Here is a 27704-nt window from a genome sequence, read left to right as displayed (position 1 = left end):
TCTTCATTTTCTCATTGGACTTGCTGAGGACTGTGTAAGTAAGCATATTGGTAATAGAGCTTTTTAAAAGGAGTAGAATTGTAGTGTTCAGGGAAATTTGTAGGCATGTACTTTGGGTAGATATCATTGAAGGCAAGGCCTTATACTATCTCTTGCTCCCATCATTTAACATGTGTAGTGAATTAGCACATTAAATAAGATTAAGGAACTGCTTCACTTTCAGTAAAGAAATTGAGGTACAAGTAGTTTGGGATGAATCCTTTTACAAGTATTCTCTACAAAATCAGACAAGAAACTGGGTTTGGACTGGGAATCTAGGTAGAGCTTCCTAGTATGACCAAACCTTTGATTTTAAGCACTGCAAAATTCAAAAAAGGGAAAAAGGAAACTTAAAAGAAACCAGGTTTCTTGTCTCCCAGGCTAGTTTTTTCCCTCTCTTTTTCTTTCCAGTGTACTTCAATGCCATCTAAATGTACAATATTCTCTGCAGCATCCTGTATTTGCTTACTGCTTATATCATGGGGAGTTCTACATACTATACTTGTAGAAAATCGTGTCTCATAGACTGTGTTGAATTGTCTTACCTTAACAAATTACAATTCATTTTAACTGTAGGTCACACGAGCATTCTCTTTTTCCAAAACTCCAAGAAGAGCTCTACGGTTGGCTCTCATGCCAGCCCATAGCTCAGCTGAGGGAAGAAGTTCTCCCAATACCGATAAGCACGCTTTGAGTCGTCTGTCTAGCACATCATCTTTAGCAGTAAGTGTTTTAATGTACTAGACTTAAACATACTTATGGACTTGGTAGAGATTTTAACTATTTTGAAAGGAGAAATTAGTGTCTCGTGTTTTTTTTAAATATTAGATCTTTTAATTTTATTTATTACCCTTTGTCTCTCGATTTTGATAGTCCCTTTCCCTTCCTAGTTCTGATACACATATATACAGTATCCAGGGTACCCAGATGGGGTACAGTGATAGCAGGGGTGCAACCACAGGAAGGGAATACAAGAGAACAAACAAAAGCTTTGATTTCACATTATGCATATGTTTTAAACCTTCCCTGAGTCATCCACATTCACAACAGTGTCATAATTATTAGGTAAGGGCATTTCTGACATATATTGTGGTCATTGAATATAGGAACGATATGTCTTTTTGTTAAATTTTAATTAACCTAGTAGGATAAGCAAAGAATAGTCACTTCTTAGCTGTATTCCTTTTAGCATGGTTCTTCTTTTACCTTCACTTTCATCAATGAGAGAAAAGAGGCCAACAGTTCTTAGTCATTATTGTGAGGACTGAACAATATATAAAACCACCATTTGTGTATTATGTTGTTCATTAGAGGCCAAATAGTAGTTTAGATAGTGACTAAGATCAGGAACTCTTGGAACCTAGATTTTCAAGACATACTTTGCTATTAGCGGCTCTATGATTTTTCACGTGCTATTGAAGATACTTCTATAATTTCATTATCTTTATTTCACTATCTGTAAAATGGGTCTAAAGTAGCACCAAGGACAAAGTGAGTTCTTAAGTGCTTTAGCACATCTTTTTTATATAATAGAAAATTTATACAAGCAAAGCACGTAATATTAAGTAAATATTATTTTTTCAAAAGTTAATTAAACATCTTTAGTTAAAACACCAAAGGATTATAGCAAAATTTATGAGTACACTTGACAGTTTTTAAAATCAAGGTTAAAACAATGAGCAAAGCAGTTGTACTTAGTTATAGAAATATATACAAAATAATTTAATCCATTAAATTGGCTTACAGAATGCAGATGAACATCTATTTGTTAAAATATAGGCTTTGTCAGTACCGAAGTACCATCTCTTGGTTTTTTTTTTAATCTATAATAACTATTATAAACATTGTCTTCAAATAACGACATTTTATAGAAAATTTTTAGAAAATGAATTAGTTATATCATTTTATGTAGACTTTACATAAAACTTAAAATACCTTTTAAAACATTCATGTCCTCTTCTCAATGCTTGTTTCTGTCTGACAGATCACCCATTCTGTTTCCATAAGCTGTGTAATTGGATTTGCTAAGCGTGTTTATGTTCAGTGTTCAGAGTCTACCGGTGGGCACTCTCAGTATTCACAGTTTCAATCTATACATCATTCTGCCTCTTGATCCAGTTTTTTCAGTTTCTGGGAGGAAATATTGATTTTTTTTCAAATAAAAAAAAAGTTCTATCAAAAGTTATATTTGACATGTGAAGAATTAGGAGATATGCAACACAATAACAAAAACAAACCTCATGAAATTTATTGGGAGCTTATTAGTATTTGAAATGTGTATTTATGGAAAGGAATGAAAGTACTCTTTCTCCATTGACTCAACTTATTGTGGGGGTGGGATTTTTTAAATTCACAACTTTATTGCTTTAAATGCACATTAGTTTAGATCTAACAGTTTGAGTATTGCTAAGTAAATACATTTTTAAGTAAATATATTTTTGCAAAGAAGTTTACTCTTAAGTCCAGAAAAGTAAATTCCATTAGAGATTCTCATATTTGGGAAAATTAAAGAAATTCTTATATGTATTCCCAGTCATATTTTTAATTTTAGACTTAACAGCATTTATGTAAAAAATATGTAAGCTTTGTACCTCTATAAATATCATTGATTGTTTTATCACTTGGTTGATCTTACTTTTTTATTTATTTAGTCAGTCAGTCAGTGGTGGGGTTTGAACTCTGGGATTGGGCGTTGTCTCTGAGCTCTTCACCTCAAGGCTAGTGCTTTACCACTTTGAGCCACAGTGGTGGTTAATTGGAGATAAGAGTCTCATGGACTTTCCTGCCTGGGCTGGCTTTGAACTGTGATCCTCAAATCACAGCTCCCTAAATAGCTAGGTTTATAGGCATGAGCCACTGGCGCCCTGCTAATCTTACTTTATTAACCCCTCCCTGTGATGAGTTCATTTTACTACCTTGATGAGAATTTACAACTAGCTGCCTTGTTGGCACTGAGTGTGGTCATAGTAGCAGAGTTTTAGAATTCATTTTTATTGTATTCTTAGGTTTTTATATTCATGTTTCTTTTATATTTAAAACTTCTGATGATGTTTTAATCGACTTTTAAAACAATAATTTAGGTGGCTCAGCTATATAATAATGATTATTTTCCAAAAGAACTCCTCTTTAACTCATCCAGAGCAAAATTGCACATACAATATACAAACACATAAATGTAAGTTGCATATAATACAAACTGCTTGGAAATTAATTTGTTAATCCAGTGAAGTGATTTTTGCTCTTAATTTTTATTTTAAGAACTAAGAAGAAATCATTAGAACTGGGCCCCGAGGACTTTGTAATCCTAGCTACTCAGGAGCCTAAAGTCTCAGGATGGTGGTTCGAAGCCAGGCTAGGCTGGAAAGGTCGTGAGATTCTTATCTCCAATAAACTACTCAAAACGAGTTGGAAGTGGAGCTGTGGCACAAGTAGTAGAGCACTGGCTTTGAGCAAAAGAAATTCAGGGACAGCGCCCAGACACTGAGTTCGTCCCAGTCCCGGTCTCCACCCCCCACCCCCACCCCGGAAAACAAAAGAAGAAATCATTAGGATTTATTTTTTTCTTTCTTTCTTCTCCCCTCGCCCCACAACTTCGAATTTTTAAACCTTGCTCACTCAGCAAAATTTCTCACTGAAGCAAGTTAGGCATCACTATTATCAGTAGGACATTTCTTCCTGAACTATATCTTAGTGTTTTTGTTTTTTTTTAAGGAGCATTTTAATTGTAAAATATTTGTCTTATCTTTACAGGGCATTCCGTCTCCCTCTCTTGTCAGCCTTCCTTCCTTCTTTGAAAGGAGAAGCCATACTTTAAGTAGATCTACAACTCATCTGATATGAAACTATAGAAATCTTAAGTTATAGAAATATATAAACATCTTATGCTCTAGTAAGAAACTGACTGAAATGGTACTTGCAGTTAGCACTTGGTGAATGCTGGAAAGAAGCTCTAGTACTTTTTTTTTTTGGTTGGTCATGGGGCTTGAACTCTGGGCCTGGAAAGAAGATAAGTAACACTAAACTATGTTATTTGATTTTCTTCTTGGAAGATTTTTCAGATTAATTCATGTAAAAAAATGTTGATTTTGATGTAATTTATCTTTTTGCTCACATTCTCATCTGAAGACCAGTAATTTATTATTCATTCTATCAGTAGCTTTGTAACCCCTGATAGTAAAATTTATATTAAGTAAATTTACTGGTGGTGTCAAATGCTACTGTGATTCTGTTTGTATAGTTATCTGTGAATGTTTATGGAAGTACATATTTGTGTATCTCAATTTGCGCAGAGATTAAGTGATATTATTATACTTATTAGATAAAAACCTGCAGAGATTCTTGATTAAATTATGAGGCCCTCATTCAGAACACTGTTTGATGTATTTAACTGCTCTTTTTCAGTTTGTCTCAGATGTTTTCAAGATCCAGCATGTGGGTTTTTAAATCTGCCTTTTTTTACATGTATAACATATAAATAAGATTGTCTGGACATATTTTTGCAAATTGAGATAAGTTATAAAGCACTGTATATTTTGCAAAAGTGAGACATTGGTGTAAACTTACATCTGTTTTAGTGATTGTATTTTGAGGGATTTTAGCCACTAGCAAATCTTGATGTAGTTTGATACTATATTGGATTTATTTCAAAGGATAAGAACATGGAAAATTGTGGTAAAGATTGTTTATCTCTTTATGAAATAGTTCCAAATTTACCATTAGCTTTATGATCTGCCGTGAAGTACATAGAAATACATGTGTGGTAACATTTCACTATAGTCCTACCACTAAATATAATATTAGAAATTCACTGTTGTATTTTCTAAAGTCTGATGTTACCAGTTCCAATAGTATTTTTGTAGTCAATAATACAAAGTAATCAAGCTCCTGGGAATACATGTGTTTTTTTATTTCCAATGGGATACTTCAAATATTTCCTTGTTAGGCATTTTTTTTCAGTTATTTGCATTAATAGTTTAAGTGACTTAGCTCCTTTTTTTATATATATATATTCTATGTATGTGCTACTTCAGATATTAGTAAAAAATTTTTTTTGGTGTATTTTAAAAACAGTTACATTCACTAAAACCTTGTAAATAAATGTTCAAACCCAAGAATGTTTTGTCCCATGTCTTAATTCCTTCAGATGAATTCTCATAGACCGTGAATGCCTCATTAACCTCTCTACTCTGCTTTGTATTTGGCTTATTTATTTCTTTATTAAATTTTCAGAGCATTTTGTCTACTGGGCTCTCTGATATGGGAGCATTTTTTTGTAAAATATAATTTTATTGTTTTAGGTGTTGTAATACTTCCTAAGTCAAGGTAATAATGTACTTTTTGTACGGTGTCACCCCTTCCTCTCACTTTCCCGAGTATCCCCCTCCCATCCTTACCTACAAGTTGCACTTTCTAGGTAGTGTCTACTGAATACCATGACTGCATTTGTTCACTCTTCCTCCTTTCTTTTGATCTTTTAAAAAGAAGAAGAAAAACAAGCAGCACAACTACTACCACCAACACTAAAACCTATGTTTTCATTTCCTGCAATTGGTTTTTTTTTTTTTTTTTTTTTGGCCAGTCCTGGGCCTTGGACTCAGGGCCTGAGCACTGTCCCTGGCTTCTTCCCGCTCAAGGCTAGCACTCCGCCACTTGAGCCACAGCGCCGCTCCTGGCCGTTTTCTGTATATGTGGTGCTGGGGAATCGAACCTAGGGCCTCGTGTATCCGAGGCAGGCACTCTTTGCCACTAGGCTATATCCCCAGCCCCCTGCAATTGGTTTTGATAAATAGTATTTTAAGTGTTCGGGGGAGTTGGCATTACTCCTTTGGGCTCCTCCACTCAGGGTTTCCTCCTTTAGTCTGTGTGTGAATGCCTAGAATCCTGTATGTGTTATGTACACTTGTATTTTAAATCACGCTTCTAGTCCTGGGGTTTGAACTCAGGGCCTGGGCGCTGTCCCTGAACTTTTTTGTTAAAAGCTAGTGCTCTACCACTTGAGCCGCAACTCCACTTCCAGCTTTTTGGTAATTAATCAGAGATAATAATCTCATGGATTTTTCTGTCTGGACTGGCTTTAAACTGTGATCTTCAGATTTCACTCTCCTGATAGGATTACAGGTATGAGCCACTGTCACTCAGCGGGTACAGGAATTTGAAAATCTGGAATCTACAGAATGGGGTAGTGGGTTTCATATTTTAGGTAAATTTTGTGTTTATGTGTATGTATGCATGCATTTTTTCTGGCAAGAAAATGAAAACATGAAAATATTTATCATTTGATTGAAAGTGGAGCCATAATTTTCCTCAAAAGGTGACATTTTCAGAGGTAAGAACTGAGATAAAGTAGGAAACTGGAAAATGTGTTGCATATACACCAGCAAGAAAATAAGAAATTACTTATTTTAAAGGGTATGCTTCTAGTTTTCATCATTATCTACCTGCTGTAGGATTTTGGTATGTATCCTTTGCTTTGCAGACTTGCTGTGCTAGTGTATATATGTATATAAAACTGCAGGACAGTCATTAGTCCCTCAGTAATTTAAAGCCACTTTATGCAGTGCATGTTCAAATTTCTATATACTCTGTAAAAATATTCTATCATACAGAAAACACTATCAGTTTTTTAGAATAGAAATAGAGAGCCCTTCTTCCCTCTACTGTCATTTCACCTTTTTATGGCTTTCTATGACATCAAACATCCCCCTTGTCACCTGAGCCAGACCTGGGAGGAGTCACCGAATAGGGCAGGTAGGCTGACCTCTCTTCTTCATGGGCCTTCTCGATATCTTGGGAATTGATCCATTCTCCCATCTCCATTCCCAGTGCCATGTTTTATTTCAGGCACATGTGCTCCTAATTTACCTGATCCCTTTCAGTTCCACAGAAGCAGAATCTGAGGCAAAATCTTATGTTCAGGTTTCTTGGGTTTATCCGTGCTATGGAGAAACGGGAGGAGGGAAAGTTAATAGATTGCTTGGTAGAGCTGGCCATAGTTGCTCAGTTGTATGGGAAGTTTCCATGTGGTGTGTGAAAAGGAGGGAGGCCTTGCTCTCAGCTTTTTAGCTCCCATCCTGGCCAGCACCATGATTTGAGTTGCTGGCAATTCCAGGTTGTACTCGTGTGCAAAACCTTGTTATTCTGAGACCTTATTGTCTCAGAACTCCTCAAGTGAGGAAGTGAACAAGGAGTGCCTCTTTCAGCTATGGTTTCAGTAAGAAGAGACAGCCTGCACGGGTTAGGAAGCGCCCTTGGCAAAGTGTCCAGATAATTTCCCAACTGGTCTTGCCCATCTGTCCATCCTTTATAGCCTTTACTCATAGATAGACAGCCTCTGTTCATCTGTGGGAATGTAGGGGTATGGCCCTGGAGAACCTCCATAACCAAATGGTTATGCTATTTAGAACTGTTCAGTAACTCCCCTAAAACTCCACAGAATACAGGCTCTTTAGCATATCGGATCTTGTCCTGCCTCCTTGAGCTGTCACTTGTCAATTCCTCTTAAAAAGTATTTCTACTTAAGTCCTTCCTCCCTCCCTCCCTCCCTCCCTCCCTCCCTCCCTCCCTCCCTCCCTCCCTCCCTCCCTCCCTCCCTCCCTTCCTCCCTCCCTTCCCTTTCCTTTTTTTTTTTTTTCACTAGTCCTGGGGCTTGGACTCAGGGCCTGAGCACTGTCCCTGGCTTCTCTTTGCTCAAGGCTAGCACTCTACCACTTGAGCCACAGCGCCACTTCTGGCCTTTTCTGTATATGTGTTGCTGAGGAATCGAATCCAGGGCTTCATGTATGTGAGGCAAGCACTACCACTAGGCCACATTCCCAGCCTCCTATCTTTGGTGCTAGTACTAGAGCTTGAACTCAGGACCTGGGTGCTGTCTTTTAACTTTTTCATTTAAGACTGGGGCTCCACCTCAACTTTTTGGAAGTCTCAGGGACTTTCCTGCTGTGGCTGGCTTTTAACCTCCATTCTCAGATCTCACCTCCTGAGGAATCCTCCTAGGATTCCAGCCACTGGCACTCAGCTTTACCTTGCCTCCATCTCTCTGTGCCTTCTCTCAAGGATACCAGTTTTGCTGGCCTGTTTCTTGAAAAAGCCTTACATGATACTCTCCTCTCTTTCCCAGGTTTTCCTTTTACCTGTCCAACAATACTTGGTGCATTATCATAGAATTTATTTTATCAAACTTTAATTTATATACCAAAGGACATTGTCACCTCCTAGTACAGAAAGTGACAGACCAAAGGAGCTCAGTAGCATTGAAATACTTAGGCACATAAGATAGGTGTATACAGGGGAAAGAGCTTCCACTAAGATAAAACATCAACCACATTTGATGCAGGCCTAATTGTCTTTGGTGTTGTAGTTCCTCTCATGTGTTCATCTAACATTTTTCCATAAGATGTACTTTGGGAAGGATGGGGGTTTGAGTGTCATAGGAAGGAATGTTAAGAGGTGGGGGAAAATGCAACTCAGATACCAAATGGTCCATGATTACCATTGGCAAGAAGTGTGAAACTGCACCTTGTGTAGCAGTCTTTTTGGGAGATGTGGCCCTCCCTGCTAGTTTGGGCTACATTCTGGAGCTCCAGAAACAGCCACAGGAGCTTGGGTGGAAGTGGGCTCTTGGCCAGTGTCATTTCTGTAGAATTTGAAGGGTAACAAAGCATTAATGTTAGACCTCTCCAAGGATTGAGTCTTGCTGTCAAGAGGAGTAAGTAGCTTTACTATTGCTCCAGCAAGTGTGAGAAAAACGTGGGAAAATTACAGGCTGAATTAATTTGTGATAACTCAGCTTGATAAGTTCATGCTGCTCTTTCAGAATTATCTTTTTTGCCAAATTATTTTTTGAAAGAAATGATATAACTGTTTGGTTAAAAAAGATAAATGTTTCAGTGGTTTTCACTGGTTTCAGTTTTTAAATGCTATAACTCCCCAACCATAACTAGTACAAACACTGCCATTTTTTTTTTGTTAACTTGAGACCTTATTTACTAAACTTTTGAGAAACTGGGAAATGTTCAATGTACTAAAGTTTGCTCTTTTCCTTCTTCCAGTTGAAAACAATGGTTCTTGTTTTTACTCTAGTGAGGCATCTAGTGTTGGCTAATAGTAAATGGCTGAATCTTACTGTATGATATGGGGCTGCCCTTTCTATATACTAGTTTATTTTATCCTCAGAGCAGACCTATGGAATAGATACGGTTGCCATTACTCAGATGTGGAAACAGTCTGATCACAATTACATAACTTGTACAAGGTTGCCTTCCAGACTGAGTGGTAGAACTTGTTGGCTCCATTGCTGTGGTTAAGGATCTGCTCTGCTTTCCCCCAGAGCAGGCTAGTGGAGCCCCTCCCTTCCTCTGCACTTCATCTCTACCTCCTGATAGCTAAACCTTTCTAGCTTTATATTGTTACCATTATAATATTCTGTTGTATAACATTATTAAGTTCCAGGTTTGGTTTATAGGTTAGTTCACAAGATGGAAATGAATGCATAACATTTACATTATAATTAATTGAGTATCATCCAGTACAAAGACAGGTGATGTGTTAGGATTATGAATTCAGTTTCACCCCTTTCACCCAAAGCTCATTGTTCCTGAGTCCAATTCCAATGAGGCTTTGCTTCTTATCAGGTCTTCCTTCAATTTCTCAAAAACTCTTGTCACGTATTAGTTTGAATACTCTTTGGATGTGAGTTCTTTGTACATGCTTTCCACTGGCATTTCTTACTGTTTTCTTTCCTTATCTGCCTTTCCCACCTCGCCCTGCCAATGCTATTGAGTAGAGGGCTCAGCTTGCCTTCTTCTCTACCTTAGACTCTGATTTTGGAATCTCTTGGGTTTCTGCAGCTAAGAACAGAGATCTTCCCCCTTTTCCTCCCCGTCTCTTTGCTCCTTCCCTGCATTCTGTTCTTCTCGTCTCTTCCTTCCCCCCACCTCTCTGCTTTTCTTCATTCTGTGATTGAGTTTCCATTTCCTCATTTGGTTCTGTCCTTCAGCTTCCACCCTTCTCTCATCATTTAGAAATACGTTCACACTTCCTTTATTATCAGACCTACCATTAATTAGGCTCATCCAACCGCTTAGTCAACCTTATAGCACAGTAATAATTGATGCTTCTATTATGTCCTTGAGGCAATGCCAGACCCTAGAACCTTGATAATCATCCGAGCACAAATTCCATTCAAGATTAATTTTGGTGTAATTTGTGGCTAGGTCTGTCGGTATTTGTGATAAGTGTATTGTCTTGGCATATTACACAAAGATTATCTAAACACATGTATACAGGGGTTGGAGACATGGCCCAATGGATAGAGCGCGCTAGCCAGTGATCAAAAGTATCAGGTGCCAAGTTCGAGTCCTGGTTTCAGACATAAGAAAATAAAAGAAGAAAATACATTTGTACAAAGATGATGATGATGATGATGATGATGATGATGATGATAAAAGGGAGTAGGGACAGTAAACAAACTAAGAATGTGGTCAGTACCCAAAATGAATGCAATGGCCCCTTTATTAGAAATGCACCACACACTTTATTCTGCACATCCAGTGACCGAACAAAAAATTCAACATCCAGCAAGACCAGTTTAGGAATTTCAAAATGCATAACACAAAAGCTGCTGCTGTTTGTGGAGAGGGGACAGTTGCTGGATCAGAATGGGCAAATGGAAGTTGTGCTGTAGCATAGATGATGTTGTATTCTTTAGCTTCTTTACAGGAGATATGTACAGTGCATATGGCTGTTTCACTACCAGAAACTAGTGGGCCTCCATGGTGGAGAATTAAAGTGACTTTCTCCTCCCTCCCCACAATGGCTGGTACCATTTTATGCCTGTTGACTTGCCTCATTTGTGAGCTTTCTGTCCTGAGTTCCTTTTTCTCAAAACCTGGAATGATTCCACAGGGACTGAAGTGGACTTTATTACTTTCCATCCTCTGATAAAGCTCTTGACTGGGTCTGAAGTTATAAAGCTCCTCCCACTGGTTGGGTGGGACGGTAAAGGTGTTAAAGAAGGAAGTGATCTGGTATCTTTTGAAATGGAAATCTTTCTCCTCATTGCTTTTTTGCTTTCATGCTTCAGGTCCTGGCTCTCAGTGCTTAGGAGGAAGAGAAGTCAGGGACACAAGTACCTCAGCTGAGTGGCAAAGCTGTGCCTTTGTGGTTTCTTCTACAAAACCTTTTGATGTTGAGTGTCCCTGGCTCACCCCTGAGATCTTATTCAGGTGGCTGAGATTTGAGGGTCGCAGTTTGAAGACAACCCTGGTAGAATAAATCCAAGCCACCAAAAAGTCAAAAGTGGAGGTGTGGCTCAAGTGGGAGAGTGCCAGCCAGTGAGAGAAATAGGCCCTAGATCACGTCCCATAAACCCTTTGTATTCCTTTGACTGTGATGATAAGCAAAAATTGAAGGCCAGGGTTCTGACACCTCATTTGCAAATGGTCTTTGTCTTTTATTGCTTGACTTTCACTTTTCTGGTGGCCTCCATTGCAGAGGACTCAAGAAGGGCTTGGTTTATTTTGGTTGGTTGTGGAGCTTGAACTCTGGGCCTGGGTGCTCTCCCAGAGCTCTTCAGCTCTAGGTTAGCTCTCCAGCTCTTTGAGCCACAGTGCCACTTCTGGTTTTCTGGTGGTTAATTGGAGATAAGAGTCTCATGGACTTCTCTGCCCAGGCTGACTTTGAATCACAATCCTCAGAACTTAGCCTCCTGAGTAGCTAGGATTACAGGCGTGAGCCACCAGTGCCGGGCTGTTTTAATAGTCTCTTACATGTTAAATGAAGTTCTATAGTGTAAGAGAATGGGAAGTATTGTTGAAGTGCATTCCTGCTTGGGGCCCTTGTGTGTTCCATGTGTGAAATGCTCTGCCATATTTTGTTTTATTGACATATCTACTTTGCATATTTATACTACAAATTTGATAAATACTCATTTTAGGAAGATTAAAAGCCTCAATAAGGGGCTGGGAATGTGGCTAGTGGTAGAGTGCTTTCTTAGCATGCATGAAGCTCTGGGTTTGATTCTTCAGAACCACATAAACAGAAAAAGCCGGAAGTGTCGCTGTGGCTCAAGTGGCAGAGTGCTAGCCTTGAGCAACAAGAAGCCAGGGACAATGCTTAGGCCCTGAGTCCAAGCCCCAGGACTGGCAAAAAAAGAAAAAAGAAAGAAGGAAAAGGCCTTTATGAACTAATAGAAAAATTGCTCTGCTCTCTATTATGTTTTATTTTATTATATATTTTATTTTAGTTATTGTTATTGTTTTTGTTGTTATCATTGCCGGTCATGGGGCTTGAACTTTGGGCCGGGATGTTATTCTTGAGCTTCTTTTGCTCAAGGATAGTGCTCTACCAATTGAGCCACAGTGCCACTTCTGGCCTTTTCTGAGTAGTTTATTGGAGATAAGAGCCTCAGGGACTTTACTGCCTGGGCTGGCTTTGAATAGTAATCCTCAGATCTCAGCTTCCTGAGTAGCTAATATTACAGGCGTGAGCCACTGATGTCTGTCCTATTTTACTTATTTTTTCCACATCTTTTAGATACAGTAGCTATTTACCTTGATATATGTATGTGTTTATCTATGCACACATACATCTATATGCATACATATTTATATGTCTACACATATACACACATACATACATACATACATACATCTCCTATTATTCTAAAATCTGCATCCCTTGCTATCTGGCTTATAATATCCAAATACTTGTTTTACGGACATACACAATTCATCCAACCCCCCTCCCCAAACTCTCTGAAAGGAAAATGTGTTACAAATCCACCCTGTCATAGCAGTGAAACTGTTTGATTTGTACACAGATTCAGGGCTATAAACACAGATTGGGCTGTAGTCAATTGTCTGTCTTTTTGATCATCCTCAATCTTTGCTTGAACAGTTTCAACATATTGTGCATTCACTCATCAGATTCTCCATATTATTATATGCAAATACCGCCTAAGACTGTTGAAAAGCCTGTAAAAGAAAGCACCAGAGCCCATGGATTGCGGAAAAGTTGATGAAGGTGATAGAACTGCAATCTTTTAATGCTGATGAGGTTGGGCTTACTGGGAAACAAATGTGATCTTGGTGGTTCATTTCAGAAAAGGAGATGAATGTGCCAGAACATAAAACACCCACAATAGGCTAACATTGCTTTGAAGTGAATTGTGAAGTTGAGCTCAAACCTCTGCTGGTGTCTATCATTTCAAAACCTCAGTGCCTTTTCGGGACTGTGAAAGAGAGAATGGCCTGTTATATGATATTCAGTTCGGAAAGACTGGGTGACCAAGGCAGCATTTCCATGATTACAGAAGGCACTAAATGGCTCTATTCATCAGAGATCACACAGGATGTGGCCAAGTTGCAAACGAGGCACTTTTGGTAGTAGATTAAGCTCCCAGATGTCCTTCTCCCATTGACAGTGATGGAGATCCTGTCACTGTGGTCTTTTTGCCATCAGCCTTGTATCCTTATGGTAGCCTCTGGACCCAGGAAACGCAGCGGCATATTGTTTGCAGATGGTGGTGGTGTTGGCGGCCCCTATGCTCTGCTACAGTATGGGCTGATGAGGCAGGCACTGCTGCTTCACCGAAGGATTTATAGCAGAGTTTTGACACTCAGAAGGTCTTGAGATTTATCAACCGCATTTGGCATGTAGCATAACAAACAATGAATGGACCACAGGAGAAACGAGTCCCACCATTTGTTGCTGACTTCCAAGGTTTCCAGAGAGTGATAAACACAAAGCAAAAGTCCTAAATCTTGTGGAGAAGGCTAGATTTAGTGAAGTGGATGGTACAGAGAATGCAGGAATAGGGACCTTGTTCAACTGGATGTTTATTCTAAGTCCCAGGAAGAGAAGGAGAATAGTTATACACACCTACTGGCAGAGCTGCAGAAAATTTGGAATTATGCAGCTAATAAAATTGTGCAAATTTGCTTTTGTTTGGATACAAAGCTTTGTCTACCATTGGCCCCATCTATCATCTCTCTATACTTAGTTTTGTTGTGGTTCTCGAGTTTGAACTCAGGACCTGGGTGGGCAGGCTTGTTTGCTCAAAGCTGGCACTCTACCACTTGAGCCACACTCCCACTTCTAGCTTTTTCTTGGTTAATTGCAGATAAGAGTCTCATGGACCTTCCTGCCTAGGCTGGCTTTGAACTGGAATCCTCAGATCTCAGCCTCCTGAGTAACTAGGATTACAGGCGTGAGCCTCTGGTGCTCAGCCATTATATATATATATATATATATATATATATATATATACACACACACACACATAATACAATTATATATATATACACACACATATAATACAAAAGTGTGTAATATATAACAATATTATATATAATATATGTAACATACAATACATAATGTAAAATATATAATAGCATTTTACTTGTAGACATTATTTCATTTTGGTGCTAGGACTAGGGCTCAAACTCAGGCCTCACACCCTGTCTTCTTTTCCTCAAGGCTGATGCTCTACCAGTTGAGCCACACCTCCATTTCCTTGTCTATCATTTTAGAATCTACTCAGTTCTAATGTGTCAAGTGCCCAAGTTCTAATGTGTCAAGTGGTTGGACTCGAACACAGATGAAATGTTGACCTTTACTGTTTTGTGCTCTAGCTGCTGGCTCCGATTCTCCTCAACCCCACTTGAGCAGTGTCATTTCTTCCCTAACTGCAGCCTCCAAGTTTGTTAAAAATATACAGTAGTTTTTAATGTAAAGTGTATATATATATATACATATATATATATATATGTTGCTTTAAATAAGAAAACATTTCTGTTGGTCATTGCACTGTATATCTTACATGAAAACATATCCATTAAAATCCCACAAAGTGTCAAGCCATCAAATGATGACTTACTTTAATTTTTTGGTGCCAGTCCTGGGACTTGAACTGAGGGTCTGGGTGCTGTCCTTGAGCTTTTTATTCAAGGCTAGCACTCTACCACTTAAGCCACAGCTCTACTTCCAGCTTTTTGGTGATTAATTGTAGGTAAGAGTCTCATGGACTTTATTACCTGGGTTAGCTTCAAACTGTGATCCTCAGATCTCAGCCTCCTGAGTAGCTAGGATGATAACTGTGAGAACCCAGCACCTGCCTCAATTCTTTATTTTGGTGGAGAAAGAAAGGACCCAAGACCATAGAACAATATCAGTCACAAATGATTGGAGCAATGGGAAACACCAGAGCCTCACAAACTGAAAGGCCAGGCAGAGTACAAAACTCAAGTGAGGCAGTAGATGCAAGAAGCCATGGGGAGATGGTTAGAGACTGCAAAGATAGAGACAGCATGGTTTATCTTAAGGAGATCAACATTTGGCTTTTGCCCACTGCTGCAATATGGGAGTAATAACTAAGTGTAATGATAATGGAGGAGGGAAGCTGTACTGAGGAGTGAGAGAATTAAAAGACTTCACATACATATGAATATGGATGCAGCATAAGGAAACTGATCAAATACATGGCAAAAGGAGGGAAGCGGGAGGGGAAGAAAGGGAATGGGGTGGGGAAGATGAATTTGAAGTATACTCTGCTCTTGCATGCATGGAACTATCGCGGTTGAAACTCCTTATATTACAAATGCATGGAAAATGAAAAGCAAAGTAAAATGGAAATGCAACAACAGAACTAAGTATTGTCAGATCTCTGAGTTTTCCAGAAAATCTGATCTTTTGTTTTCTTTTTGGTGCCAGTCCTTGGGTTTGAATTCGGGGCCTGGGCACTGTTGCTGAGCTTCTTTTGCTCAAGGCTAGCACTCTACCCCTTGAGCCAAAGCTCCACTTCTGACTTTTTTGAGCAGTTTGTTGGAGGTGAGAGTCACGTCTTTCCTGCCTGGGATGGCTTCAAACATTGACCTTCAGATCTCAGCCTCCTGAGTAGATGAGATTATAGGCGTGAGCCCCAGAACCTGGCTGATAGTTCTTATTTTAAAATGAAGTGCTATGAGCTCCCTCTTTGTGTGGGCCAACATAGTACAAGCCAAACCAATCATGAGGCAAACTTAGTTCACCTAAGGCTTGTCTTCAACTTCTCATCTTTCTCGGAGCCATATGCGAACATTACAGTGGTCTGTATGCCACAAAATCTTGTCTAGCCAGGGACTTTGGTAACTAGTAAAAGCTAAATAACACAGAGTAGAGGGGTGAGGTAGTTGCTTAATAGGAATAATAGAATCAATTGATAGTAGCTGAGTCAGGAGGAACAAATTCAGGGAGCCGGAAGGCACATAAACACTCTGACTTGGATGACTCAGGGTCTTCTTGGAGTGGGGTAAGAAAGGGTACGGGGAAGGCTAAACCCAGGGTCTTTTGTGTGCTAGGCATTTCTGCACTACACCCTCATCTACTTTCTCTTTGTTGTTGTTTAGTTCTTTCTTTTTGAACTTCTTTCAATTTCATTCTGGTCTTTAGGAGATTGTCTTAGTTTAGTTGAGCTTTGTTTTGTTTTAAGACAGTGTCTTTATATGTAACTTAGGCTGGCCTCAAAGTCAAGATCCTTCTTGCTCTGCCTCGTAAGTGCTGTAATGACAGGCATACACCACTATGCCCAGCTTTTGGAGGGGTCAAAATGGGCAGTTGCACTTGTGCTTCCTCTGGGAATATTATTATTTGATTTCTGGTTCCACTGAAACATGACCAAATAGATAAATTTCCTACCTTCCTTTTATGCCATTTATTGTCCAGTAAGTATTCTCTTAGTGGAGACTAATTGAATTAATTTCACTTTTTATATCGGAGCAATCTCAATATCAGTGATGTACCATGATCTATTTACCCAATTGCTTTTCATGGAACATTACAACTATTTCCAACTTTCAAGTGATATACAATTTTGCCATGAGAGCCCTTGTACATTTATTACAGTATACTTGATAAATTCCTAGAAGTGAAATTTCTCAAAACTATGTAGGCATTTTAAGACTTTTGGTATGTGGTGCCAAGTTACCATCTGAAAGGATTTTTATAGATTTATATCTTCCAAAAGCAATGTGTAAGAGTGCCAAATCCTCACTCCCCTCAGTACTAGGTATTTATCATTTTAATATTAATATTTTGGGTAAAAAGATGCTAGCATGATTCATTCCTGATGTTTTATTTCTATTGTGAGTGAACACAAATTTTCAATTACAATGATTATTCCCAGTGTTATTGAACATGAGTTGCATTGTGTATTAACTGTCTATTTGTATTTCTCTTGTGAATTATTCATATTCTTTTCTTATTTTCCCAAAAGTAGATTTTTTTGTAACTCTTTCTTGGACTGAGGAATCCTCCTGGAGTTTGAACTCACAGCTTCCTGCTTGCTAGGCGGATACTCTACCACTTGAGCCACACCTCCGGCCCAAAATCATGTGGTTGTTGGCAGCTGGTTACTTCGAGCCATGAACCGGAGAGGCCCACTTAATTTCTTGCTATGAAGATCTTCCTGTAAACCAGCAAGGAAGTGACAAACTTTTGTAACAATCATTCATCCCTCCCTCCTCTCATCCTTTTCTCCTTTCCTCCCTCCCTCCCTTCTCCAAATCTCCTGGGCCTCAATATCTCATCCTCCATTCTCAGAGATTTGGCTTGGCTATAAATTGATGTAGCAACACCCTACCCCATACCACTGTTACCAACGATGTGAGTGGATTATGCCTTGTTAGGTACTAATTTGTAGACTTACATCACAGCATAAGACATTAATATCTTTAGCCTTGAACATTTTTTCTTTTGGCAGATATTTAAAAAATACACATAATCCTTTCCTCCTCAGACATTCCAGGTCACAGCAGACATTTTTAAGAGGCCTCCTATGAGCTACAATCTCTCCAGGACACCACTGATTCCTCCTCTACTTTTGAAGTTGAATTGAGCCTGGCTAGTCCAGAAACACAATATTTCCTAAACAATGGCGGCAGAAACATTCCCATTTCATGAATTCCATAATCAAAAATGTTGAGATGAACTACAATGAAGATAAAGCAAAGCAAGATCACACCTGTAATCCTAGCTACTCAGGAAGCTGAGATCTGAGGACCATGGTTTGAAGCCAGCCCGGATGAAAAGTTTGTGAGTCTTATCGCAACCACCAAAAAGCCAGAAGTAGAGGGTGGTTCAAATGGTAGAGTGCCAGCCTTGGGCATAAAAGTTAAGTAAGATTACACTGAGTTCAAGTCCTACACAAGCATGCACACACACACACACACACACACACACACACACAGCATACACCACACAAAGATGAAACAAACTGATAAATGTTCATGTATTTGGAAAATATGTGTACTTAAGAATAAAAATATATAGGTTCAAATCTAAGCCATCTACTGGCTCTAGTGCCCTTGGTAAATTACTTCTAGCACTTTCTTCTGTTGATTATTTCTTCTGTCCATTATTTTATTCAAACATGGTATCCCCAAAGGTACTAAGCCTGTGAGTCTCTTCAAGTGGGGGCTAATCTTTGGATGCCTCATTGGTTGGGGTCATAACAATAGTTTACAAAAAATAAACATTAATGCCAGGCACCTGTAATCCTAGCTAAGAAAAGGCTAAGATATGAGGCTATAAGATATGAGGATTATGGTTTGAAGTCAGCCCAGGCAGGAAAGTCTTTAGTTACAGAAACTGAAATAACTAAAATAACTGCGAGACTTTAGTTACAGAAAAAGCCAGAAGGGGTGCTGTGGCTCAAGGGGGAAAGCACTAGCCTTGAGCAAGGAGCTCAGGGACAGTGCACAAGCCTCGAGTTCAAGCCCCAGAACAGGCAAAAGAGAAAAAAAAATAACCCACAAAAAACAGAAACCAGAGTGGCAGTAGGTTCATTCACAATCTATTTCCTTGTTTTCTTTTTTCCTGATGGTACTGGTACTTGAACTCTGGGCTTCATGCTGTCACTTGTTTTTCCCTCAAGGTGGTCCTCTACCACCTGAGTCACAGCTCCCTTTCTAGCCTCTTGCTGGTTAAGAGTCTCACCGATTTCCCACGCTGGTTTCAGTGTGGTCCTCACATCTGAAACTCCTGAAACACTAGGGCTATAGGCCTGACATTTTTTTTTTCCAATTAAAATCCTCACTTAAATCATGGCAATATATCCTCTAATAATTTGCTTTACCTGCCACACATAATGATTTTCCTCTAGGAATGGAGAAGTTCTCTGATCTTTCGTCCTTACCAAGTACCTCGGGCAAAGGCCTGGGCTAAGCCAGAGGACTCACTCTTAGAGATAAGGAAAATATTCTTTTTCTCACTAAGCTTTGGTGTTTCCCCCTGGGAATCGATAGAATGCACCCTTTTTCTTTTTCCCTACAGACTGGTTGGGTGATGAATGTAAAGAAAGCTCCCTGGGGGAGAGACTTCTCATGAACATGATATGAAAGAAAGCTGACTCAGGTTTTATCAGCTAAAAGCCATGGATAAATCTTTTAGTCGCAATCCTAGCAACTTAATCTCCCCACCTTATGCACACCTTAAACACTAGATGTGGGAGAAGTTCCTAAATGTCAGATTGATACTACTTATAGCAGAATTCATCATCCAGTTTGTGTCTCATCCTCAGTGTGGATGAAATTAAATGATTCGCCTCTCCGTGCTTTGCAGGGCTGGTGGCGCAGAGGTGCTGGGCACAACAGCGGATCGGCTTGTGTCATGGAGCCAGTTGCTGCATGGCTTGCCTCTTCATGGTCTTTTGGGATTACAAACAGGTTCTCTTTTGGAGCCAAATCTCTTTCAAACACCTTGCTTTCACTATCTGAAGCTTTTTTTTTTTTTTTTCTTTAACCAGGTTCATGGAAATGAATGGAAAAAAAAAGTGAAAACCCAAAAGCAAAAGATAGAAACACACAGGTGGAAGAATTGAAGTAATACTTTTCCAAGCTGTTAATTCTAAGCAGCTGAACTATGGCAGGGGTGTGTGTGTGTGTGTGTGTGTGTGTGTGTGTGTGTGTGTGTGTGTGTGTGTGTGTGTGTCAATGGCTGCAAATGGAAGCTGGATGTGTGTGTGTGTGTGTGTGTGTGTGTGTGACAATGGCTGCAAATGGAAGCTCAGCCCTGTGCAGCTGGCTCTGTGAGTTGACATAGAAAAGAATTCCAGAAAAGGAAATGAAATGCTCCTCCAATCAAACTCTTGTATTAAATGAAAGTCCTAGTATTTTTTGTAAGCTTAAAAAAACCAGGCAAGACATACTGAAGTTGGTACACATTTAAGATTCTGTATATTTCTCCCTTCCTTTCTCCCTCCCTTCCTCCCTCCCTCCCTCCCTCCTTTCTTTCTTTCTTTCTTTCTTTCTTTTTCTCTCTTCCTTCTCCTTCTTTCCTTCCCTCCCTCCCTCCCTCCCTCCCTCCCTCCCTCCCTTCCTTCCTTCCTTCCTTCCTTCCTTCCTTCCTTCCTTCCTTCCTTCCTCCCTCCCTCCCTCCTCTTTCTTTCTTCCTTCCTTCCTTTCTTTCTTTCTTTCTTCCTTTCTTTCTTTCTTTCTCTCTCTTCCTTCTCCTTCCTTCCTTCCCTCCCTCCCTCCCTCCCTCCCTCCCCCTCTCTCTTTCTTTCTTTCTTTCTTTCTTTCTTTCTTTCTTTCTTTCTTTCTTTCTTTCTTTCTTTCTTTCTTTCTTTCTTTCTTTCTTTCTTTCTTCTCTCTCTCCTCCTTCCTCCTTCTTCTCCTTCTCTTTCTCTTCTTCTTCCTCCTCCCCTTCCTCCTCATTTGCCAGTAATAGGGTTTAAAACTAAGTCTTGTTCATGGTTGATACTTTGCCACTTCAGCTACAACTCCAGCCTTGCTTTTTGTTGTTGCTGTTGTTTGTGTTTGTGAAGTCTTGTAGACTTTTCTGCACAGACTGGCTTTGAAAAGATGGCTCTTTGGAGCTCAGTTTCCTAAGTAGCCAGGATTACAGGTATGAGCTACCGGTGCCCAGCTATGTATTCTTGATGAATTGGCTTTCTGAAACTTGTTAAGGGCTGAGGATGTAGCTCAGTGTTAGAGCCCTTACCTTGCCCAAAGCCATGGGTTCAACCCCAAGTACCACCAATTCTTATCCCGAACAAGGCAGAAACCGTTCCCTCACACAATTGGGAAATGTCCCTCTTTTCTTGTAGAGCACAGCTTCTATTGGTTAGCGTAAGTGGTCTTCTCTTTTCTCTTTGTAATCAATTAATTGCCTTTTTTCTGGTTTTCATATTCTCTTCATTGATGTAAATTTTAAAAATTAGTGTCAGAGACATCTCTAAAATTAGAAAATTCATGCAGGGCACTGGTGGCTCATGCCTGTAATCCTAGATACTCAAGATGCTGAGATCTGAAGATCATGGTTCAGAGCCAGTCTAGGCAGGAAAGTCGATGAGACTTTTTATGTCCAATTAACCAGTAAAAAGTCAGAAGTGGAGCTGTAGCTCAAGTGATAGAGTGCTAGTGAAAAAAGCTCAGGGACAGTGCCCAGGCCTGAGTCCAAGCCTCAGTACTGGCACAAAAAAGAAGAAAGAAAATTCATCAACAGTTTCTCACTGTGAACCTGAACGTGCGCAGCACGTGAGCATCGTCTTCTAGCAAGGTTGTGAGACTGATGCATCCGCTGCTTGCCTGGAGGGATAGGGTGCCCTCTTCTGAAGGCAACCTGGCTGGCAGTCCCTAATAAGCCACATGCACACTTATTTTTACTGGAACAGAAATCCAACTTCTAGCCAGGCATGGTGGCAAAGGCCTGTCAACTTAGCTAACAGGGAGGCAGAAGCAAGGGGATTTCAAGTTTAAGTTCAAGGCCAACTCTAGCAAAGTTAGGGAGCCCCTAGTTTCATGCTATATTCTTATGGCTATTTGAGAGTGAAGAGAAATTTCCTTTCTGTTAACTACCATCCAATGAAAGGCTGAAGTTTAAAATATTTCTTTTTTTGCCAGGCTTCAGTGGCTCATACCTGTAGTCTTATCCAGAGGTTGAAATGTGGGAATCATGGCTATAAGTTAGCCTGGACACACAGATCTGAGAGGTTCTTATCTCCAGTTAACCAGCAGCTGGACTTACGATTCAAGTGGTAGAGCGCCAGCCTTGCACTTAAAAGATAGGCAAGAGTGTGAGACTCTGGCACAGAAAACATTTTTTAAAATAACTCCTTGTATGTAAAAGATGATTCTATACTTCTTGAGCAAGTACTTGTTTCTTTACTCTTTAAAACTGGTCAACTATTTTCACAGATGCTCGTCCTATGACATGCATTTCCCATTACCAGTCTCATAAATATTCAGGCTTTGTACCTTTCCCCAAACAGCCAGAGAGTTATTCATTATATTGAATTGTAATCTCACCCTTCCTCTCTGCTCTTTTGTAAAGAGAAAGATAATATTTCGGCAGTTTTTGCAACGTCTCAGCCTTGAGGGAATGTAAATATAAGCATAATTGATTTTCTGAACTTGCTTTTCTCCTGATGTTCCAGGGCTTTATGCATTATAGGTAGAATGACTGACAAATCAGCCCTGATTGCTAATTAAAAAGCAGAATATATTAAAAGCACAGCACATCTATCCAGTGCTCTAGTGCCTGTTGTCTAATTATCTGCTCTTTTGCTTTGACTCAGTCATTCAGGAATTGAATCGGAGTCTGACAGGTCAGAGATGATTGCTAATTAAATGGTAGATTCACTTTGTCCCACCTTGACTCTCCTTTTTCCTGCTGCCTGGAAGCTACTTTCTGTCTTTCTCAGAAAGACGTGCTTTCCTATTTGGGAGCTGGAGGTTCACGCCTGTAATCCCAGCCACTCAGGAGGCTGAGATCTGAAGATCATGATTCAAAGCCAGTCTAGGCAGGAAAGTCCCTGAGACCCTTGTCTCCAATTAACCACCAAAAAGCCAAAAGTAGAGCTGTGGCTTAAGTAGTAGAGTGCCAATCTTGATTTAAAAAGCTCAGGGTCTGAGTTCAAGCCCCAGTTTGCTTCCCACCCCTCACTGGTTGAATATCAAAAGCCAGTTCTCTTATCCTTGCTGGAAGCCCCAAATCCTCTGATCATTTTACTTCAAGGATTGATTAAAATGGGAAACCCACCCTCTATTTTTTCTAACTCCTGGAACAAGAGATGTGTGTGTGTGTGTGTGTGTGTGTGTGTATGTGTGTGTGTGTGTGAGAGAGAGAGAGAGAGAAACAGAGATGGAGAGACAGAGAAACAGAGCAAAGAGAAAGACAGACACACAGAGCTTCCAATGGCAAGGCAAGTGCCCTTGGGCCGCCATTTTTCTGGGCAGCACCTCAATAATCAGCCAGTGGCCCTCATGGGAGAGAACATTGGGTCCCACCAGGAGGTCTGTGAATCCTCACAGAGTGAAAAGGACAAAACTCATTTCTTCTCTGTCACTAATCTGCAGGTCACGTGGGAAGCCCCCAGGATTTAATTGGTCTGTGACATCATGGCAACCATAGCCCCCTGTCGGATGATTATTAATGAGGTTAGAGGCCCTGGCAGCATAGAGAAGGCCGGGCTTCTTCTTTGGGGCCCTGGTCATTAAACTCTTGATTAGAATTTACTTCCTTCAGGTGCTGTAACTAGGTTCTCCTTTGTTATTGGAACCATCACAGAAGACTATGAAAATAGTCTTCCAAATATCTGTCAATGCCAAATATCTGTATTCTTTTAAAGAAAACGTTTATTTTTGTGTTGATACTGGAGCTTGAACTCAGAGCCTTAACTTTTTCTGCTCAAGGATAGCCCGCTACCACTTCCGCCACACTTCCACTTTCAACATTTTGCCAGTTGATAAGAGTCTCACAAATTTTTCTGTCTGGGATGACGTCATACTTTGATCCTCAAATCTCAACCTCCTGAGTAGCTAGGATTACAGGCTTGAGTTAACCTGTGCCTGCCTGTCCTTTTGAACTCTTAAGACAACACTTTCATAAGCATGGAACTAATAATAGCTAATGTCAGAGACATGGAAAAAGGAAGTCAGGATAGATCAAATTAATTCTGCGTTCCCATCAAGTGTTTTTGTTCTAATAAATGAGCAAAGTCACTCATTTATTCATTAGCAAAACATTTGTTGAATCTGCAATCTTTACTGCTTAATTACCCAGTAGGAAGATTAGGCATGCAAGTAAGGCCTTGCAAAATAGGGCAATATATTGTCTGTAATTTAGTTTAAAATCACTCAGCATAGGAAGTTTGACACATGGGTATATGTTGAATTAGTTTAACTTACCTCCAAGGCAGCGTGCTAATATGTGAACTACTCTAATCAGAAATGCACACTCCGGGGGAGGTTAGTTAGCACTTGAAAAACTTTAAATCAGGTAGCTTCTATCACTGTTTAACTATTAGCACTAGAGGGTTTATTAACTAGCCTGAGGGCTGCTAGCAATAATTTTAAATGAGTGAAATAAGCAACTATTCAAGATAACTATTCTGATTAGAAATAGGGGACAGGCAAAACTGTCCTGGCTGGTCACAGTGTAAGATCTAAGGTGTTTGTGACATATAGCTCTGATTTTCACTGGAAGGCTACCTAAATCATCTCATGAAGGTGTAACTTAGTTTGTGTGTGCTTGAACTCAGGGTCTCACATTCTCACTTGGCTTGTTTGCTCAACACTGGTGCTCTACCACTTGAGCCACACTTCCACTTCTAGCTGTTTTCTGGTTAGAGATAAAAGTCCAGGATATCTGACTTTCATGTTGCTGTTTATAAACTCTTCAAGGGAAAGAGTGAGAGTCAGTTACAAGAAAGCTACTCTTTTTTTTTTTTTGCCAGTCCTGGGGCTTGAACTCAGGACCTGAGCACTGTCCCTGGCTTCTTTTTTTTTTTTTTTTTTTTTTTTTTTTGGCCAGTCCTGGGCCTTGGACTCAGGGCCTAAGCACTGTCCCTGGCTTCTTCCCGCTCAAGGCTAGCACTCTGCCACTTGAGCCACAGCGCCGCTTCTGGCCGTTTTCTGTATATGTGGTGCTGGGGAATCGAACCTAGGGCCTCGTGTATCCGAGGCAGGCACGCTTGCCACTAGGCTATATCCCCAGCCCCCCTGGCTTCTTTTTGCTCAAGACTAGCTCTCTACCACTTGAGCCACAGCGCCACTTCCGGCTTTTTCTATATATGTGGTGCTGAGGAATTGAACCCAGGGCTTCATGTATACAAGGCAAGTATTTTTACCACTAGGCCATATTCCCAGCCCGAAAGCTACTCTTTTAAGTGTACCAATACCGAAGCTTGCACTCAGGGCCTTTAGCTCTTGCTTAGATTTTTTTTTTGCTCAAGGTTAGTGTTCTACCATTTGAACTACAGCTCTACTTTGGCCTTTTTACATTTTCTTTTCTTTTAGTGCCAGTCCTGGAGCTTGAACTCTAGATTGGAGGTTAGAGTCTCGTGGACTTTCCTGCCCAGGCTAGCTTCGAACTGATATTCTCAGCTCTCAGCCCTCCCGAGTAGCTAAGATTACAGGTATGAGCCATTTGTGTCCACCTCCACCTTGGGCTTTTGCTAGTTAATTGTCTCTTGGACTTTTCTGATAAGGCTGACTTCAAGCCTTGATCCTCAGATCTTAGCTTCCTGAGTAGCTAGGATTACAGGCATGAGCGACTGGTGCCCAACTAGAAAACTGTTGAATTATATAAACATGAAATATGTATAGGACATTCAGGGTCGTCCAATAAGTAGATATATAAGACACACATACACATATAAACAAGTACATATTTGTATAACACACATATGTAGTTTAGGCAAGAGTAAGAGCTGAAGATAGATAGTTAATACATTCAACAAACGTGTAAGTGAATCCTTGCCCTTTTATGAGATGAGACTGAGGTTGCTTAGGGAGGAAGTTAATAAAAACTTAGGCCCAGGCTGTCATGGGTGGTTTCCATGTAAGATGCAGGAGGAAAAGGATGAATAATACATGTGAGATGATAATGAGAAGGACTGGCCAAATAAGTAGGAGAAAAGAAATTAGATAATACCAAGGAAATCAAGGGTCTTAAAAGTCTCAAGGAGGGAAGGGTGAAGAGCATCAAACATCAGAGAAATCAATTAAAATAAGGAATGGACATATCTCTTCCCATGACTCTTGGAGGTACATATTGAAGAATATTTTAATTCAGGGGAGGAATTGAGTTCTGAGTTTGAGGGCTGGGTTTGAAAGAATACGCAGTGCTGGAGTAGAAGCCAGGCATGGTGGTTCATGCCTGCAATCCTAACTACATGAGAGGCTGGGTCACTGCTGGAAGGCCATCCAGGCAGGAAAAGTTGCAAAACTGTTTGAAATTAACCATCAAAAACCCTTACTAGAGGTGTGGCTTTCTTCCTACTAATCCCCTTCCTCTTCTCAAATAATCTCCCGTGTGTGTGTGTGTGTGTGTGTGTGTGTGTGTGTGTGTGTGTGTGTGTGTGTGTGTGTATGCGCTGGTACTGAGACTCGAAGAACTCAGGGCCTTGCACTCTTGTTTAGCTTTTTCTGTCAAAGTTGGTGTTAGACCACTTGAGCCACCCCTCTACTTTCAGCTCTTTAGCTGGTTAATTGGAGATAAGTGTCTCCTAGATTTCTCTGCTCAGGTTGTCTCAAACCTTGATCTCAAGATCTCAACCTCCTGAGTAGTTAAGATTATAAGCATGAGCCACCAACACATATTCTTTTAAAAAATTGTTATTATAAAGGTGATTACAGAAGGGTTGCTGTTTTGGGACAATGTCACCCCTGCATTAAAAAAAAAAAATCTAGATTCTTCATATGAGAGAAAACATGTAATGTTTGTCTTTCGGAGTCTGGCTTATTTCACATAACAATGTTATCCAGTTCTATTCACTCTTTTCAAATAGCATCCCTTCCTTTTTCTTTTTTAAATTTCTTTTATTGTAAAAGTGATGTACAGAGGGTTACAGTTACATAAATCAGGTAATGAGTACATTTATTTTTGAACAGTGTCACCCCTCCCTCATTCTCTCCAGTTTTTTCCCTTCCGACCCTTTCCCTCCAAGTTGTATAGTTCATTTCCAACATAGTGTCTAGTGAGTATCATTGCTGAATTAGTTTACCCTTTGTTCCACCATTTCTGTGCTTCCCCTCCCCTTCCCAAATCAGATAAATGTACATACAAGATAAAAGATTCAGAAATAAAAAATGCAACAAAGGGGGAAAACCAGAAAAAGAGAACCACAGAAAGTAAAATAAAAATCCTCTTGCTTCCATTTCTTGGAGTTCGTTTCGATAAGCATCATTTTATATGGTGATATGCACATAGCTATTGAGCCCTTATGATCCTGTCCTAAGAATATTTTGTGTGAATGTTTAGAATCCTGTTTATCATGTTCTAGTGTAATTTTTATTTTTTATTATCCATGGATTTACTTGTAGATTTATAGGCACATTCTCATTATTACAAATGCAACCTATGCTTCTTTGGGTCTGGCTTACTTTGCTCACTATAGTGTTTTCCAAGTCTTTCCATTTCCTTACTAATTGGACAATGCCATTCTTTCTGATGGAAGCATAGGGTTCCATTATGTATATATGCCACATTTTCTTAACCCATTTGTCCACTGAGGACCATATGGGTTGATTCCATATCTTAGTCATGGTAAACAATGCTACAATGAGCATGGTTGTGCTGGTGGCTTTAGTGTGACCTGGTTTCTACATCATAGGGAAGCTCTATATTTAGTCTTTTGAGGAACCTTTATACTTTTTTTCAGAGTGGTTGAAAAAATTTACATTCCTACC

At 39.8% G+C, this 27704-nt stretch overlaps 1 protein-coding gene and 1 long non-coding RNA gene across 5 annotated transcripts in view; one reads left to right on the top strand and one right to left on the bottom strand.

Moving 5' to 3' along the window:
* Positions 1 to 3980, top strand: part of Ect2 (epithelial cell transforming 2) — a 56978-nt gene extending 52998 nt beyond the window's left edge. For all 4 annotated transcript variants that reach the window (XM_048347107.1, XM_048347110.1, XM_048347109.1 and 1 more), the window contains 2 exons: positions 616 to 762; positions 3790 to 3980. In XM_048347107.1, coding sequence (XP_048203064.1) covers positions 616 to 762; positions 3790 to 3879 — 237 coding nt within the window. In that variant the 3' untranslated portion in view covers positions 3880 to 3980. The remainder of the gene's footprint in view (positions 1 to 615; positions 763 to 3789) is intronic.
* Positions 3981 to 4151: 171 nt separating this feature from the next.
* LOC125351976 lies at positions 4152 to 23782 on the bottom strand. Its single transcript, XR_007211069.1, has 3 exons — positions 23772 to 23782; positions 17735 to 17742; positions 4152 to 4237 (listed from the first exon to the last, which is right to left on the bottom strand). It is a non-coding gene; the product is annotated as an uncharacterized LOC125351976 (long non-coding RNA).
* Between the last annotated feature and the right edge of the window lie 3922 nt (positions 23783 to 27704).

This window comes from Perognathus longimembris, chromosome 5, assembly GCF_023159225.1.
Source record: "Perognathus longimembris pacificus isolate PPM17 chromosome 5, ASM2315922v1, whole genome shotgun sequence".
Classification (NCBI taxonomy): domain Eukaryota; kingdom Metazoa; phylum Chordata; class Mammalia; order Rodentia; family Heteromyidae; genus Perognathus; species Perognathus longimembris.
This window is presented reverse-complemented; position numbering and strand designations above follow the sequence as displayed.